The 17,818-nt window shown below is 49.5% G+C and overlaps 1 protein-coding gene across 1 annotated transcript in view; it reads right to left on the minus strand.

The window, feature by feature from the left end:
* SMARCC1 (SWI/SNF related, matrix associated, actin dependent regulator of chromatin, subfamily c, member 1) overlaps positions 1-17,818 on the minus strand; it is an 89,461-nt gene that overhangs the window by 13,143 nt on the left and 58,500 nt on the right. Inside the window, 4 exon segments of the mRNA XM_005867205.2 lie at positions 649-783; positions 5,955-6,109; positions 6,727-6,841; positions 8,230-8,285. Of these exon segments, the coding sequence (XP_005867267.1) occupies positions 649-783; positions 5,955-6,109; positions 6,727-6,841; positions 8,230-8,285 (461 nt within the window).

Below are 17,818 nucleotides of genomic sequence, written 5' to 3' on the forward strand. Positions count from 1 at the left end.
ATGTTTCATATACAGATAAAAAAGTCAAAGTTACAAAAAGCATCATCCTAACTAACCCCCACCTTAGCCCATTCCTCAGAGTCACCCCGTCCTCTCGTCAACTCATTAAAGGAATGTCCTCCAACGACCTGAATCCCTGTTTCCCCACAACTTCCCGGCAACGCCAAGTGCTCCCTTTTCCATGATGCTCACGCTCCCTTCCCTGTCCTCAGCCCTTCTCGTCCTTCTCCTGGTCCTGTTTGGGCCACGTCCAAATAGGAAGTGTCAGGGTCAGCATGGACGACTGACCCGCTCTCCCCTCCCCTCCCCTCCCCTCCCCCTCCCCCCTCCCCCAGAGGAGGGAGGAGACCGAGCCGGGGCGGGTCTGAGGAGGGTTTGGTAAAAGGGTCGGAAGCGAATAGGTCAAGGTGACAGGGACTCAAGAGAAGCCTTGAACCAGGGAACAAGCAGGCAAGTCAGTCTGGGGGCCCTGAAGCCCCCGGGGCCTGGGGTGCAGAAAGCAGTTCAGGATGTGGGAGCTCCCGCCCCCGCTGCCGAGACCGCCCAGGAGGGCTGAGCAAGCTCCAGGCCAGAAGCCGAGGCCGAGGGGCACCTGCCCTGAGGAAAGGCCCGGGTTCAGTGGCCCGAAGCCCCGTGAAAGGCACTCACAGCCTCCTTCTCTCTGTCCATGATCGTCTCCAGCTCCTCGAAATGCCGCAGCTTGATCTCCAGCTTCTTCATCTGCGTCTCAACCAGGAGCGCCACCAGGGACTTGATCTTCCTCTCTTCCACGGCAGCCAGGTGCTAAGCACAAAGAGCAGTCACATGATTACACATCTGCTTAGGCAGCGGTTCTCAACCTGTGGGTCGCGACCCCTTTGGCGGTCGAACGACCCTTTCACAGGGTCGCCTAAGACCATCCTGCATATCAGATATTTACATGACGATTCATAACAGTAGCAACATGACAGTTATGAAGTAGTAACAAAAATAATTTTATGGCCCTAACTGGTTTGGCTCAGTGGATAGAGCATTGGCCTGCGGACCGAAGGGTCCCAGGTTCGATTCCAGTCAAGGGCATGTACCTTGGTTGCGGGCACATCCCCAGGGGGGTGTGGAGGCAGCTGATCGATGTTTCTAACTTTCTATTCCTCTCCCTTCCTCTCTGTAGAAAATCAATAAAATATATTTTAAAAAAAATAATAATGTTATGGTTGGGTCACATGAGGAACTGTACTTAAAGGGCCAGAAGGTTGAGAACCGCTGTCCTGCACTGACACCCTGTGAATTCCACGTCCGTCCTGCAGGCTGCGCAGCAGAGTTGGCAGGAAGGGCAGAGCGGAAGCCGGGCTGCTTACTGCCAGTGTAACCACGGCTTCGCTGTCCCCTGCCTCTGACTTCCATCTGTGACCTGGAAACAACGGTAGCCACAGGATAGAAGTGAGGACTGAGTACTGAGCACACTGCCAGCCGGACACAGCGGTGCGGACCCTAAGCCGTGACCCCGGGCCGCCTGGAGCCTTTGGAAGCCCCGCCTCCACCTATGGCCGCTTCAGCACGTCTCCAGGCCAAACGGAGATGCTAAATAGGTATCAGAACCACCCACCCCAAGCATGTGGACTAGTCATCGGTGTGGTAATAACATCTGGGGCTTGAGTGGAAACAGGAGGGAAAACGCATGTTGCACATTACACTTGGCTTTTTCATACTTCAGTTCCTAGAAACGATTCTGACCGTCTTTACACACGCGTCAAACCCGACGACGGCTCCGCTCATCCGGGAAGCGGCCAGCTCCTGTGCCGTGTCCCCTGGAATCTGCTGTGATGAACTTGGGAACATGCCACGCCTCTGTCTCCTGTGCTGCTACAGTGGGAGGAAGAGCCTCCTTTTGTTCACGAAACTTCCTGACTCTTCATAGTTTTACTGGTAAGAGATTCTCATCTGGGAGAAGGCAACATAGTCATTCCTTTCCTAGAGCAGCACACTCCCTCCCTGCTACCACGGCTAAGAAGTTTTGCTAATTTATGGATTTGGTGACCTACACGCACGTCAATCCGGCAGAAATAGAGGCCTAGAAGCCGTCCTCACGGGGCCTCCAGCGACTGCATGGCACCCAGCACTGGGCCAAAGTCGTTACCGTCTCCAAACACCACTCAGGTCTGCTCAGGGGAAACCTCAGAGGACAGTAAGAGAGACCGACTGGGGGCACACATCACGGGGCCAGAGGGAGCCTCGAGGTCACCAGGCACGTGTTTCACTCCAGACGCCATGGTGTGCTGTCACCTGGCATTTCCATGCTGCTTCTACTTCTACTGATAAGCTGTCTCCATCTTACACAGCGCCGAGCTCAGAGAGCTGAATGCCTCGCCCAGGGGGCGTTCTGAGGAGCGCCTGGAGGAAGAGCGGGCGGTGAGGAAGGTGGCACACGGAGCCAGGACTAGCTGGCGGAGTTTATAAAACAGTCGGTGTAACCGCTTCCTTCTTATCCCTGTTATTTTTTTGGCTCTTAGAGATGAGAAACTTAAACCACAATTGGTGCCCAGGTGCTTTTAGAGCGAGCTGCGGGGCGCTGACTGAGACCCTGGGAGCATCTTCAGCGCAGGCGCTTCACAGACGGCCCCGGCCAGGAGGTCGGGTCTGGTTCTGGAGCTGCTCCGGGCCTGGACTGAGCTGAGACCTGACCGCAGCCTGAGCCCCCCCTCCAGACAAGGAGATGCTGCCTTTGCAGGGGGTGATGGCAGGCTGTGGTGGGCGAGGTGTCGCCCTCCGTCTAGGGTGGCCTTTGCTGTCCTCGCCTTGAATTTGGACAGAACCTTTGACCATTCGGGTGGGAAAACATTTTCAGCGTCAGGGAGGGGGTCCGAGCCACAGGACACCGGCAGCTCTCGCTCCTGTCGCGGGGCTGCTTCTCTTGGTTCTAAGCTGCCACGTAGGAGTCCAACCATCTGCTCCCCCCGCACACGAAGCAGCCAGGTGACTGCTGAGCCGGCCTGTGTGGACAGCCATGCAGCCAGCCAGGGGTCTCGGCTCCAGGCACACGAGTGGCATCATCAGGCCCTTCACAGTAGCCCCGCCAGGAGGCAATACTCAGTGACCCCGCCCATGGCACACGGAGCAGGATTTTCCCAGCAGAGCCTGCCGGAGTCTCACTTGTGAAATCATGAGGCACAATACCGAGAGTATGGTTTTAAGCCAGCAGGTTTTGCGGCAGCTACACAGCAGGGACACGGCTGGTGCCCGGGCTGTGGATTCTGGGGGTCTGGCAGCTGTGACAAGCAGAGCCTCCCAAACTAAGGGCTGGAGAGCATCTCCCCCCCCACTCAGCCTCACAGATCGGCTTCATAAGGCCTAGGAGGAGTGGTGAGGTCTCAGAGTGGGCACAGAGGTGTGGAATGTAGGAGAATCAGCCCATAAATAATCAACGATAAGAAAAAAGGGGAAGTTCCGGTGCGGACGGCAGCACAGGAAGAAAGAAAGAAGTAACTTGGTGGGAAGAGGTCAGGTCAGCGTCACATAAAGCAGATGCTACCTGGTGTCACAGGGGCTTCTATCAGTCACGGAGGTGAGAGCTAGCAGGGCTACCTGCAGGCGAATTGTGACAGTTTCTCCTCTGTCTTCCGGTGTCACCAGGTAAACCCACTGCGACCAGTGCTCACCCGGCAAAGCCGTGACTCACGCGGACAGCAAGCATGTGGCCGGCGGCCGCAGGTCTGCCACCTCAACACAGAACTGGGCGCCAGGGAGCAAGCCCAGGTGCTTCTGAGGAGCAGGAGAGCCTCTTCCTGCTGTTCCAGAGCCAACACCCGGCTGCCGACAAGACAAGCCTACGCGGTCGCTCGGGGACGGGGCAGGGTGGGCAGAACAGTCTGAAGGAAGGAAATGTCTGGGTCCCTGCATCTTGGGAGAACGGATCCTGCAGCTGCTGGAAAAGGACAGCATGTTCTGGTTCCTGCAGGGTCCAGTTTAACCCGGCAATAGTTCTGACCCCTCCCTTCCAGCCAAACCTAAACACCCAGACGGGAGGGACCCAGAGCACCGGCCTGGGGTCCTTCTCGCAGCCCCCAGCCTGTTGGCAGGCGATGTGCGACCCGAGTCTCTCACTGCCACCCCGCGTGTTCTGGAGCTCGATCCAGAGCCTCTAATGGCCACTCCAAGCCTCTAATGGCCACTCCAAGCCAGAGAGTGACAAACAATTAAAATCTGTCAAAGAAAACCCTCAATAACAAAGCTGTTTATAGACACAGGAGGAGACGAGAGTAACAGAGCGCGTGGCTAGAGGCCACTGATCACAGCGATCCGCGGGCGTCCTTCCCCTCATTCCCTGGCGCCCGAGCCTCATCGCTTCCCAGGTCGGGGGAGCAGGTGCTTGGAGAACAGAACCCAAGTCCCCACTCCGGGAAGCAAGCGAGTGCCTGGGAAGAGGAGGCTCTGGGGTGGCCTCCCCCTGCCGGGGCCTCTGGCCGGGCACGCTCTCTGCGAGGAAGGAGTCACGGCTGTGGAAGGAGGTCGGTCGTGCACAGCACACACCTCCCTGCCCAGAGCCGCACAGTCAGAGCTATGAGGCCATCACGTTTCATCAGCCATGAACCACCATGCAGTGTCCTGAACGGGTTTACGGGAATCCCCCATTGCAGCTCCTTCTCCGGCACCTGCAGCGAGCGTGCCCGGCGGCACAGAGAGGAGAGGAACGGAAAGGAGAGAGCCGCCTCCGTGAGAGGGGAGAGTGGCCAGGGAGTCCAGCTGGAGGCGAGGGGCTGGGTGGGTCTGTCTAGAACTGCAAGGAACCTGTCAGGACGACAGGCGAGAAATGACGCTTGAGAACTGGGAAGGGTCCTGAGCATGAAAACTCCTAAGAGTTTGAAATTCTGGCCTGGGAGGGGCAGGGAGGGGACTGAATACCCATGACCCAGGCTCTTCTGCTTCCTGCCTGAGTCCACCTGGAGGAGGAAGACTCGGCTGGAGACACGCGGAGAAGTGGTGCGGCAGCTCGTGGCCCGGGGACTGCAGGCCCTGAGTCTCTGCCGGGAGGGAGGGCTCAGGAGAGTCCGCCGGGCATCTACCAGGACTGCTCTCCACGTGGTCACCTGCAGCGGACGGAGACTCCCTGGGGGAACTGGAAGGGGAAGGGGCAGGCATCTTAAAATGACATGTTCGCGCTGGGAATGTCTTCAAATGCTAAATTAACACAAAGTGAGGGGAATAACATTCTCGTCTCTTCTTCAAGATGCTGTGAGCCAATACTGTGTTATAAATAGAGAAAACCACCCCCAGAAAAGCTGGCAATTTCAAGGAGAAAAAGAGCTATTTTAGGTCCCCCACCCCCCTCCTTCCAGTCTGTAAGAGCAGGATGAAGTCTTTATACAAGGAAACAGATTTTGTCTTAAAAATCACAATATTTCAATCTGGTCGAAATTGGAACCACAGTCCAGTCAAGCTCTGCAGGCAAATTAGAGAGACTGCAAATCCCGCCTTCGACCTGCAGTCACCGCAGGACCAGCCCGACCCCGCACGCCCCGCCTGCGCAGCTCCTCACCTAGAATACTGTGCAAGCAAACAGTCCCCTGCTCCCGGGTGCGGGGCTCCTTACACTAGACCGATGGTTCTCAACCTTCCCAATGCCGCGACCCTTTAGTATGGTTCCTCATGTTGTGGTGACCTCCAACCATGAAATTATTTTCGTTGCTACTTCATAACTATAATTTTGCTACTGTTATGAATCATAATGTAAATATCTGATATGCAGGATGTATTTTCTGGTAACCCCCAATTTCATTGTTACAAATTGAACATAATTAAAGCATAGTGATTAATCACAAAAACAATATGTAATTATATAGGTGTTTCCAGTGGTCTTAGGTAACCCCCAAAGGGCTTGCGACCCACAGGTTGAGAACCGTTGCACTAGACGTTCCCAACGAACGGAACACAACACGGCCATTCAGGCGCAAGTGGGCCGGGGAAGGCTGTCGGCAAACCTTGGCTTTGGTGGCAGCTGAGGCGAGAGCAGCTGCGGCGGCCGTGGCTACGTTTCCTTCGGAAATCTCATGTTCTACTTTCTTCTTCCCAACTTCGCTTTCTCTTTCTTTACAAGCATCAGTGAGCTCCTTGTTCTCTTCAGGCTCCTTTTCCTCTGGAAGGAATCAGAAGCTGCATCAGTGTGGCCTCTCAATAGCCATCTCACGGCTCACCTCTGCCACGTGACCCCAGGCCCGACGTCACAAAGGGATCTCAGTGCCCTGGAAGGTGTCTGCGGAGCTGTTCCAAGCACATAAGTGCGCCTCTATCTGAGATGGATTTTCTAAATAGTCCCCTCTGTCTTCCCTTCCTCTCTCTCAGCTCTGTGTGTCGTTCCCTTGGACAGAAAGGAAAATTCAGGGGAGCGAAGCCTTAAGGCAAAATGTGTGTTCATCGGTCAATGAGGTGCTCTCGGCAGGAAATCAGGACCAAGGGCAGCGCTTCCGCCAGCCTGGCCGGGGCAGGAGATCCGCCAGCAACTGCTGACACTGAATGGAGGTCTGTGTGGCGGCCTCAGTGACCCCACCAGCTTGTCTGTGTACATGACTGAGAACACGGCGGCCACTGGCATTAGCACAGGTGCTGCCACAAAGCGAAATGCACGCTGCACATCTATGGCCACATCAAGAAACAAACTCAAAGTGGGAAATCGATTCGACACAATTAAACGGCCCACATTTCTCCCCGTTTTCAGTGTTACACAATGAAGTCTCAAGCGTTTCCTCAAATTACCTGACTTGATATCCTCACTAACTTCATTATCCTGTTCCTTCTCGCTGCTTTTTTCATTGTCTCCATCTTGGGCTTTATCACCTTCATCCGTTTCATTTTCCCCTTTGTTTTCTGCCTGAATAGGGTAAAAAAGAAGAGGAGAGTGAGGGGGGGAAAGGCCAATGTCACGGAATAACTAAAGGTTCTGCTATTTCTGACAAGCAGACTAGGCTCAGAAGGGAAAACCTGGGAACCAATGAATAACTTCACAGAAATACGTTTCATGCCTCAACACCTGTGTGCTCACAGGACAACACCCCCAGGGACACGGTCCCTGTCTCGTCTGCTGTGAGGCCACGGCCACAAGGCCCTAAGGAACGTCAGGGGAATTCATTTCTATGACTTACTGGCTAAACAGAGAAATATTTATTAAATAAATAATCAAATTGTTGTCCAAAAGGACCAAGAGCATTGAAAATGCACATAATCAGCCAGGAAGCAGGACGAAATGCTGCCGAAATGGAGCGCTGACAAAGCCTTTCCACAGCCACTTGCTGGTGGTTTGCAGAAAGAGCCACAGCAGAGCACCAGCGCGCAACTCCGGGGCAGCAGCTTCATTCCTCTGCTGGCATCTGGCATCACTTGCTGATTCAGAAATCCCTGTGACCTTGGACAAGTATGTGACATTGTCTATAAAATGAAGGGACTATCACTGACTTGATGAGGCTGTTTTAGGAATTCGGTGAATTCATAACCGTAAAGTACAAAGCACAGTATTGTAAGAGCTGGAACTAATTTGATGATCACCCTATCCTTATCTACAAACCGTTTAAAACACCGCCTGTGATTAAGCCCCTAAATCCCTCCTGTATCTATTTATTCCAACAGTGACTGGCCGACTGCTCACCACGAGCCCCTGGCCTTGAAGAGGCTGTAAAGTCTGGTTCGCCCAGCTCACCCCGCACTCAGGACCTCGGATCCGAGACGGGGATCGGGTCACGAACACTCCGGGCCCTTTGACTGCCTCCCCTCCCCTCCCGGGTGGAAATTCGATTCCCTAGCCTCCAGCCTCCATTCCATTCCTTCTAGCTCTACCTGCTCTTTAAAATCTACCTCAAATGTCACCTTCTCACCAAGTCTTTTCTAAATATTTTTCTTCTGGCAGTTCACTCTCTCAGAAAATCCCAGGTATTATCTAATTCTCTTCTGGCACAAGGATAGGACTTAACCCCCACAATTCAATATTCGTAAGAACAACAATTCTTATATTCATAGTCCCAGCTGTGCCTGAAGGGGTTGGCACAAAAGAAGAGGTTGGGAGTGGATAAATCTTTGCACAAATAAATGAAAAGTGTCCTGTATGATGCTTTGTGAGAACCAGACCTGAACCAGCAAAGTCCAAATGCTGAAAGTTATTTATAGTCTCCTGAGAGGGACTAAGAGATCAGAATAAACGCAAACCGTGACGCTCTGAAAGGCTCCTCCGTGGCTGTTCTGTTGGGGAAGAACTCAAACAGAATTCACCTTTTCCGGCTGCTGACCATCAGCTTCTGTTTCCATTTTTTCCTCTTCAGCTCCTTCTACAAACAAAAGAGTAAGAACAAGGAATACAACACAGACAAAGGGAGAGGCCATCATAGACTATGAGAGTGTTGGAGACACTATACACAGTGCCATGGATGAATCTTACAGCCGCGGGGTTGGCATAAAAAGCCTGACATACAGCAACACGTACTTATGATTCTGTTAACTTAAAGGTCAAAAACAGGTGTTAGAGTCAGAGCAGCCGTTAACCAGGGAGGGCGAGACAAGGCCGCTCGGGGGGAGGGGCCCGGGGCTGGTCTGTTTCTTGATCTTGGGGCTGTTTTGCTTGTGAAACGCAATGAACTGCCCATCGAGGGGCCCAGTTTTCTGTTTCGTAAAAATTAAAAGTTCAAAAATTTTTAAGTAAAATAGGCCCCAAAATGTTGTTTTTATTGAACGGGCATGAGCACAGTGCATATCCTATCGGGAGACAGGCTCTGGGGAAGCTGCTGAGCGAGGTGCTCTCTGAAACTGATCAGGGTTTTTTAACTTTCCAGTTACAGTTCCATCAATACTGTCTTAACTCCCAGCGTGCAGCACAGCGGTCAGACTTTACATAACGTGCAAAGTGAAAAAGTACGAAGGCTTCCCAACTTGCCTGTCAGCCTTGCTCAGGGGCCTCACTAATCCTCTCCGCATCGTCCCAATTTCAGTACCTGGGCGGCCGAGGCCAGCACAATTCCAGGACTTTATACAAAAACAAGTACTGCCCACAAGTTAAATATATTACCCTCAAGTAATCAATAAGGCTAACAGCATTTATCCTCAATGAGACTACGTAGATACTTACACCAAGGTTTAATATGGACTGACACTGTTAATCAACAGGAAAATCCCCTTTTTCTAATCCTTGGGAATGAATGAGATCAGATGATCTTGCCCCCAGAGTTCAGGCTGGCGAGGAGCTCCCAGACACATAGTATTTGGGACACGGAGTCTCACATGAAGCAGAAGAGCTTTGACGGATCACCACCTTCCCCCACATGCCCAAAGCCTGCAATACCAGAGGTGGAATGTAGTATGACAGAAGGAGGGCTGGTCACGTGACAGCTCAGCGCCAGAAAGCCGCGCCCTGACCTGGCCAGGTGCAGGGCAGGGGCAGGACGCCGGGAGGGCCTTCCACACAGAACACAGGGAGCCGGTGTGACCTCAGGCCGGCGGCAGCCCTGGGCTCCCAGCAGCAGATCCTCCGCAGGCAGTTTCTCCATCTTAATTTTAGCCGAAGCGACGTCCAAGTGACGAGCTCCCAGAGTGCAAACACCAAGAAAGAAACCCACCAACACGGACACGTTCACCAACAGGCTCGGAATCCAAGGGCGCCAACAGGCGGCGCATCAGATCCTGACTCTCAAACAGCCGTGGTGCAACATGTAAGTAAATAAAACGGAGAATCACCAAGATCTCTAACCAACAAGAGAACGTAAGAGATAACCTAAGGTTTAAAAATAATCAAAAGATCCAAGCAGTGTAAACACGGTGGAGGGAGAATTACAAAACTGGAACGCACACCTCAGGAAATGACCATGTACCGGACAAGAGGATGAAACGACGAGGCACGGAAAGTGAGTCCAGGGAATGGCTGCCTCCCGTGGTGTCGGCCAATACAAGGTAACAACAGAGCATTATGAAGCCCGGTCGCGTGGCTCAGTGGTTGAGCCTCGACCTTTGAACCAGGAGGCCAGTTTAATTCCTGGTCACGGCACATGCCCAGGTTGCAGGCTCGATCCCCAGTGTGGGGCGTGCAGGAGGCAGCTGATCCATGACTCTCTCTCATCATTAATGTTTCTTTCTCTCTCACATCTTCCCTACCTCTCGGGGGGTGGGGGTGGAAGAGAGCATTGTTAGAAATAGAGTAACAACATAATGAAGAAAAGGTTTAATTCACCAGAAAATCATTAATTTTTGAGACTTTTAAGAACCTAATAAAAGAATGTCAACAGAACGGCAGGGAGAAAATGAGAATGTACATCATAGTGGGGGGGGGGGGGTGAAGGTACTTCTCTCAATTACGAGATACAGGCATGTGGACACAGCACGATGGGGCGCATGCCTATGTGTAGAATTCTGCACCCACCAATTAGAGAACGCATAATACACATTACTTTCAGCTCACACGAAGCGTTTAATAAATACTGATCACAAATTAGGTCATAAAACAAGTTTTCGTCTTCTCAGGGAAGAAGGGAACGAGGCCACGCTGGGAGCTCGCTCTGCCCTTGTCAGGCCCCGCCCTGCAGCAAAGGCCACGCATCCCACGAAGCCCCCTCTGCACCCGCCCAGGCCCACGAGCCCTGCAAACACTGTACGGGCCCCAACCTCCCTCTGCAGGCTGCTCCTTCTCGCCCATCTGCACTGGCTATCGCGGCCAGCCTGGGGTACCTCCCTCCCTCCCTCCCTCCCTCCCATTTCCGACCCCGCGCCTTTGTGCACTCTGCTCTACAGAACCGAATGCTTCTCCGATCGGGCTCAGTGACATCCCAACCTCTTTTTCAACATTCAGCTCAAACCCTACTTCCTTTGTAGCCTTCCTCATCTAAAATTATTACATGTCCCCTTGTGTTAACTCCACAGCATTTCCTGTGTACAGTCCTCCTGGGACAATCAATACCATGCTTCTGCATCATACCCCAACCCTCAAATACTGAATTATTTTTCCATGGACATATAACTCATCACAAAAACAGCCCCAATTTTTACTTGTGTTTTATATAATTGCGGAACAGCACAAGATCTATATAAAGTAACCAAAATGCCTGATTTGATCAAGTAGTCCCCAAAAGGCAGAAAATTGTATGATATAATGGAAGCCAATTTCTTCCTAAAAATACACATCCTACAATCTAATAAAAAGAGTCCTCAGGCAAGTCCCTGAAATCCTACGCAGCATCAGCGAGTCTTTAGAGGTGAAATGTCCATTATGAGTTGCTCAGAAGTTTGACTCTATTTTAGTGCCTCTTGAAACAGAACTGAAAGAGCCCTTCAGAGGGGACGTGACAAGAGCAGCCCATTCCACAGGATGTACGTCTGAAGAATGAACACTGACCCACTGTTTGCTTAGGTTCACAGCCTAGTGTGCCTTCACACGGGGGTTTCAGAAGTGCCTTAGTTACAGAATGTGATGGAAATCCTCCTGCTGAGAAGAATGAGGCATTTAGATGCCATGAATAGCATCGGAGGCAAGAATGACAACAGTCACTTTTGGGCTTTAAGTTCAGCACTGTTACTGCCAGGATGCTCTAGAGACGGACTAGTCTTCACCTTCCTGGACATTAGAACTACTAGCGGCGTTCCTCTAGGGCAAGCATGTCAAACTCACAGGCTACCAGGGCCAAATAAACAAGGTATAAGTGTATGTGGCCACAAAAAACAAGCTTCAATTTTCATAGAAACATATTTATTTCAATAGAGACATGCTGAATACAAAGGGCTGAAATAAACGAGTCATCGTTAACATGAATAGAACATTTTAATAAAAATTAATATTTTTTCTTGAACATTAACTTGCCAGACACTGAATAACTGAACAAATTAATAAGCATAACACAAATAAACCTATTTTTCTTTTTCTCCAAAAGCGAAATACTTCCTGTTGAGCACACCAAACAACTGAGGCCAAGACTAATGATGTGGCCATTGGCTGCTAAAATATTCGCTGCTGGTATTAGTGGGGAGAAATGGTGGGCCTGTGCGTAAGCAGCATAAGGGAAATGAATGCAACACGATTATAGTCATCAGTCATTAGCGAACATTGTAGTTCGTTATTAATTATGTATAACAGGATATTGTAAAAATTAAGTTTTAAAACGTTTCTTACATACTGTTATATTGGCTGGGCAGCAAAAATATTCATTGTGGGCTGCGAGTTTGACATGCTTGCTCTATGGAGAGCTGTGGCAAATGGCATAAGATGGACTCCATGGAGCTCAGTGGACAATCCACTTATTGGTATAAAAGCATCAATTAACTTAATCTCTCAAATTCTCTAAACCAGAATTAAGATAGGCAGTATATCTAGTCCATACTGAAAAAATAAAAATAAAACCAATACTTGAGGTTCAGGAAACATAAATGAGGGTTTTATTTTTTTTAAAATATATTTTATTGATATTTTACAGAGAGGAAGGGAAAGGGATAGAGTTAGATACATCAATGAGAAAGAAACATCGATCAGCTGCCTCCTGCACACTCCCTACTGGGGATGTGCCCTCAACCAAGGTACACGCCCTTGACCGGAATCGAACCTGGGACCCTTGAGTCCACAGGCCGACGCTCTATCCACTGAGCCAAACCAGTTAGGGCCATAAATGAGGGTTTTAATAATAAGTCTTCCCAGACTCCTGACAGGCCCTTGAATATTCATGCACATTCCACCTGGGGGTGGGGGACCCACAAAGGGGCTAAGATTGCTTGTGTTATGATAGTTATGTAGGAAAATGTCCTTATTCCTAGGAGATGCAAGCGGAATTATTTTGGGTGCAAAGAATCATGACATCTCCAACTTACTTTGAAATAATTCATGAAAAATAAAAGTCATTAATTTAGATTGCTTAGATAGATTACATGGCAAAGCTGGACCTTGCCAGTGGCATAGATTTCCCTATGCTTATCCTATCAACATTTCAGAATGTTTGGCCACAAGCAAGCAGGTTATCAGAAAGGCTATTTTGTACTGAACGTAAACTGTAATTGAAAAAAAAAGAAAGGCTGTTTCGACTCCAGGTCAAGTAAAGAAAAATTTAGTAAAACTCTTTAATAAAAGCCTTAGTGATAGAGTAAAAACATTATCTTTGATATTTAAATACATTACATTGTTATTTTGAAGTAGATATCAATTTAACAACTCCGAAATGGGGCCTATTCTCACCCTAATAGAATGAAACTTTAACAACATAGGTGAGCCCTGCCATTCTTGGGCTCAAACCCCTCCACAGGCCCCCCTCACCTCGAGTAGACATCACAGCTTGACCACAACCCATAGGCCCCCCTCATCTCCCATGACCGCCTCCACCCACAGTCCAGCTCCTTGTCCTTGATCCCCTTGCTGCTCGACTGTGCCAGGCAGCTCCCGGCCAGGCCCGCCCCGCCAACGTCTAGAACATGACCTCAGAGGACATGGCTCCCTCCCTCGCCTTATTTACATCTTTGCTCAAACGTCACTTGTTGGTTAACATTCTCTGACCATTTAAAACTGCACTTGTATCCCCCCCAACCCCTAGTTTATTTTTCAACACACCACTTGTCAACCAACATACTCTTTCTACATATCTGAATTTAATCAATGCATCTAGAAGTTTTACACATTGGGTGCCCACACATCACTGCCTCTGCAGTATAAAGCCTATGAGACAGGAACTTTGATCTTCTTTGTTCACCAGCCCCCTGGCACCTCTCATGAAAACCATGATAACACAACCCATTTATCCCTATGAATTACATGAAAAAGAAAGACTATCTGAAGTCTGACCTCCCATCCAAGAACTGTGTGTCATAGGCTCCTGCACTGAATCACGAAGACTCAACTCTGCTGTGGGTTTCTCAGCACTTGATCTCCTAGAAAGCTGCTCTTCCTGGCTCATCTGCCTGCTTCCTCATGCAGAGCTCGGTTCCCGGGGGTTGGGTCTTTTTCTACTGTATCCCCACAGCATCTACGGCAGCCCAGGATGACGGAGCCGGCAGCCCAGGACGACAGAGCCAGCAGCCCAGGACGGAGCCCAGGATGACGGAGCGGTTGCACAGGACTCTGTCGTGCTTGCTCAATGAGTGGGAAGAACACAGACATACCCACGCTGTGTACTTCCGGGGGTGCTACAGTGAAAAGAGGTTGAGCTCTGGGGTCAGAGTGATTTAAGTGCACGATGTAGCCCAGATTTTTATAAGCCTATGTAACCTGCCAACACCTTAGACTCCTTGCTTTTACAACACAAACAATGCCAGTCCTTCCAAATGGTTCTCCTGAAAACAAAGTCAAATTACCAACCAGAAAAGCCCTGCGTATGATGACAAATGTGAGCGCTCAGAAAGAAACGCTGGTGTCCGCGACTTCTGAAAACAATTCAAGTTCTCTTCCTATCTTCTCTCTTAACTCCCCCACCTCTCCCTAGGACCAAGGGCACATAACACCCAGCAATATTCCTATTGACTGCAAAAGGCCTCAAATAGCGACGTCACCTTTTCTATCCATAGAGTGGTCTCTGGCCAGAGAAAGCAAGAACTGTGCGAGTTTAGAGAAACCAGCGGACATTGGTGAATGACTCAAGGTAGGGCGACTGAAGAGGCCCTTTCTGTTAAGCTAATGCTCTTTTCCTAACTAGTTCCCATATAAAGTCCCCTAGTAAAGGCAACAAAGTGTTTCAAGCCTGGTGCGTACATATCTTTACTTTTATTTCACCAAATGCTCCCTCCAATCCAAATCCACAATGAAAAGTTAAGATAGGTTAATGAGAGAAATCCAAAAAAGTCTTGTATTTCATGAGGACACTTCAATTTTTTTCCTATATTATTATTTGACCATTATAAGAAGTTAACAGGAGTAACATAGTAAGTTAAGCATCACAATAAAAAGTATGCTCTGCAGCGTACAATATTCAAAGTACAACATTCTCTTGATAAGGAAGATTCTACATCACTCTATGCCAAGTCAGTGTGCTACAGTGATAAGGCGTATTTTGTAAGTCAGCATGTAAACGTAGCCCTTCCTGGCTTTGAACTCCCCGCGGAGCGTGCTTCTGAGAGAAAGGAGGCGCTGACTGCCCACAACAACCTGAGCCTGTCACAGGGAGTGGTCTGCTGCGTCCTGATCTATTCTATTAGTCACAGCCCAATGTAGTCATGGTAACAACAACAGGCCAGCATTAGCTATAGGATCTGTTTACAACTCATTCGGAAACATTCATATCATGCTCGTCTTTTCCTCAGCCCATTCTGTTGCAATAGCTACTGAGCGCACATTGCACTTCGGGGAGGCTCCCCGGTGGGCCCCTGAAGATGCTGGAAGATTTTAGCCCCGCCCCCTTCACAGTCACCCTGCGGCCTGACCCGCCCTGCACACTGCAGAACCACACCTTCCCCCTCAATCAGGGGACCCAGCACCAAGGGACTGCGTGGCTACACTGTTTCCTCCGTCCTCTTTGTTTTAAATCCCACTAAACCAGAAATGGCTCCATTTACAACCTGTTTCTTAACCACTAATGCTCCTGGCATCATCTACCAAAATGGTTAAGCAGATTCACATGGAAAAACACCTCCCTGATTCTGCAAAGCACAGACGCTTCTTTGAAATAGAGAAGAAGCTCTGCCAATCCTTCCAACCCATGCCCACAGGGAACCAAAGGCCCGCAGCAAAGGAGCCAAAACACACACAAACGTCTGGGAGGAAAGGCAGGCTTTTCCCAGGCCGTCAATAGCCCGGGTTCCCGCCTCCACTGGGCCCTGCCTGTGGTGCAGAATCAGCAAGCAGCAGAGAGATGTGGCCGGGCTTGCTAATTGCAGTCTCCACCTCCGAGAAAGGAAAACCAGTGAGTTTCAAACTAAGAAATACGGTGAAAACGCTAAGTTGGTTTTTAATCGAAAGGGCTGGTATCTAGATTAGTAACCAAAGTTAGGAACACTTAGGCCACTAACTGGTCCTGAGGGATGGAGAGCAGGGAGGTCAATCGGAAAAGCTGTTTCCTGTCTCCACAACGAGGCTGCTCGATGGACACCTCACGAGGGAACACCAGGGCAGGCCCCATGCGAACTCCCGGGAACCGCGAGGCTCCAGGCTCCCGTCACCCAGAGCCGACACCAGGAGTGCAGATTGTACCATGTGTAGAGTGCTGGCCGGCAATTTTACTTTTCATTTCATGTTACGTTTATTTTAAAAAATGAAAAAGACAAAAAAAGTTATTGCAGCTGAAGTACACAATTAGGGCAAAGATGGAACTAATTAGGCAAGATGCCAGCAAATCTTTAGCTTGAGTTACTTATCAGAAATTGTTTCATAATGAATGAAAAGAAAAAAACCACAATGTAAGAGACACTGGGAATGCACTACTGCTCACTGTATATAAAATAGTATTTTTAGCCCTGGCTGGTTTGGCTCAGTGGATAGAGCGTCAGCCTGCGGACTGAGGGTCCTGGGTTCAATTCCGGTCAAAGGCACATGGCCGGGTTGTGGGCTCAGTCCCCAGTAGGGGGCGTGCAGGAGGTAACCGATCAATGAGTCTCTCCTCATTGATGTTTCTCTCTCCCTCTCCCTTCCTCTCTGAAATCAACAAAAATATATGTGTATATAAAAAATAATATTTTTACATGGTTTGTAAATAACCCTCTTAAATAGGAACGCTTCCCATTCGAAAAGCCAGGTATTCCTTATGAAGCTACTGTCTTAAAATTTCACTTCTCTTCAAGACTGATTAAACAAAAATAGATCATTAAAAGTCCTTGCGTAAAGAAACTAAAGACAGAAAAAATAAATAAATAAAGACAACCTAAATTGTGGGAAACCACCCTATGTTCATCGACGGAAAGAATATCGCTGAGATGACAATACTCCCCAAACTGAATGCAAATAAAAGTCACAATGAGATGCCACTCACACCCACTAGGCTGTTATTACAAAGAAGGGAGGGGAACGGTGTTGGCGAGGATGTGGAGAAACCAGAACCTTTCCAAATTGCTGGTGGGAAGAAAATGTTACCACCACCACCACGGGAAACAGCAGAGTTCTTCCAAAAGTTACACACATGATCCAGCAATTCCAGTCCGAGGGGCCGAGAAGCGAAAAACCTATGCTCACACGTGACAGGCACACGAACGTCCATGGCAGCATCATCCACAACAAGGAGACGGTGAGCTGTGGCGCCCCCACCAGGGGTCAGTGCTCAGCATGGAGACAGACGCAGGGCTGATTTCCACAGCAGGAATGCGCTTTGACAACATCCCGCGAAGGGAAGGAGCCAGATGCAAGGCCACGTGCTGTGTGACTCCATCGAGAGGAAATGCCCAGAAGAGGCAAGTCCAGGACAGAGAGCAGGCTCGTGGCCACCGGCTGAGAGGACGGAAGGGGAGTGGCTGCTCAACTTAATGTGGGATTTTATTTTGGGACGAAGAGAAGGTTCTGAAATTCGGTAATAATGACGGCTGATAATATTGTGAATATACCAGAAGCCACTGGATCATATACTTTAAGTGGTTAAAATAGAGAATTTTATGTTGTACGAATTTTGCCTCAATTTAAAAAAACAACAACGAACTGAAACTTACACAGCAACATATGAATTCAAATACCGACTTAAGTCCTTTCAGTATTCTTGTGTCTATATTCTTAAAATCTACATCTAGAAACCGAAAATCGGAGAGTTTGCAACTGTGCCAGTATTAACAGTTACGAGAGAATATTTTAGTTCTATCTACCACAAAAGGAAGCAAAATAAGAGAGAAAAGCTCACATACTAATCTTAAGAGACGGGCCTGTACTGACCACAGCACTCACCTGCAAGCAAGCCCACTGGTCTCGGCAAGCTCTGTCCCAGGAGGCACACAGCGACCA

Source organism: Myotis brandtii, unplaced genomic scaffold (assembly GCF_000412655.1).
Source record: "Myotis brandtii unplaced genomic scaffold, ASM41265v1 scaffold246, whole genome shotgun sequence".
NCBI classification, from domain to species: Eukaryota; Metazoa; Chordata; class Mammalia; order Chiroptera; family Vespertilionidae; genus Myotis; species Myotis brandtii.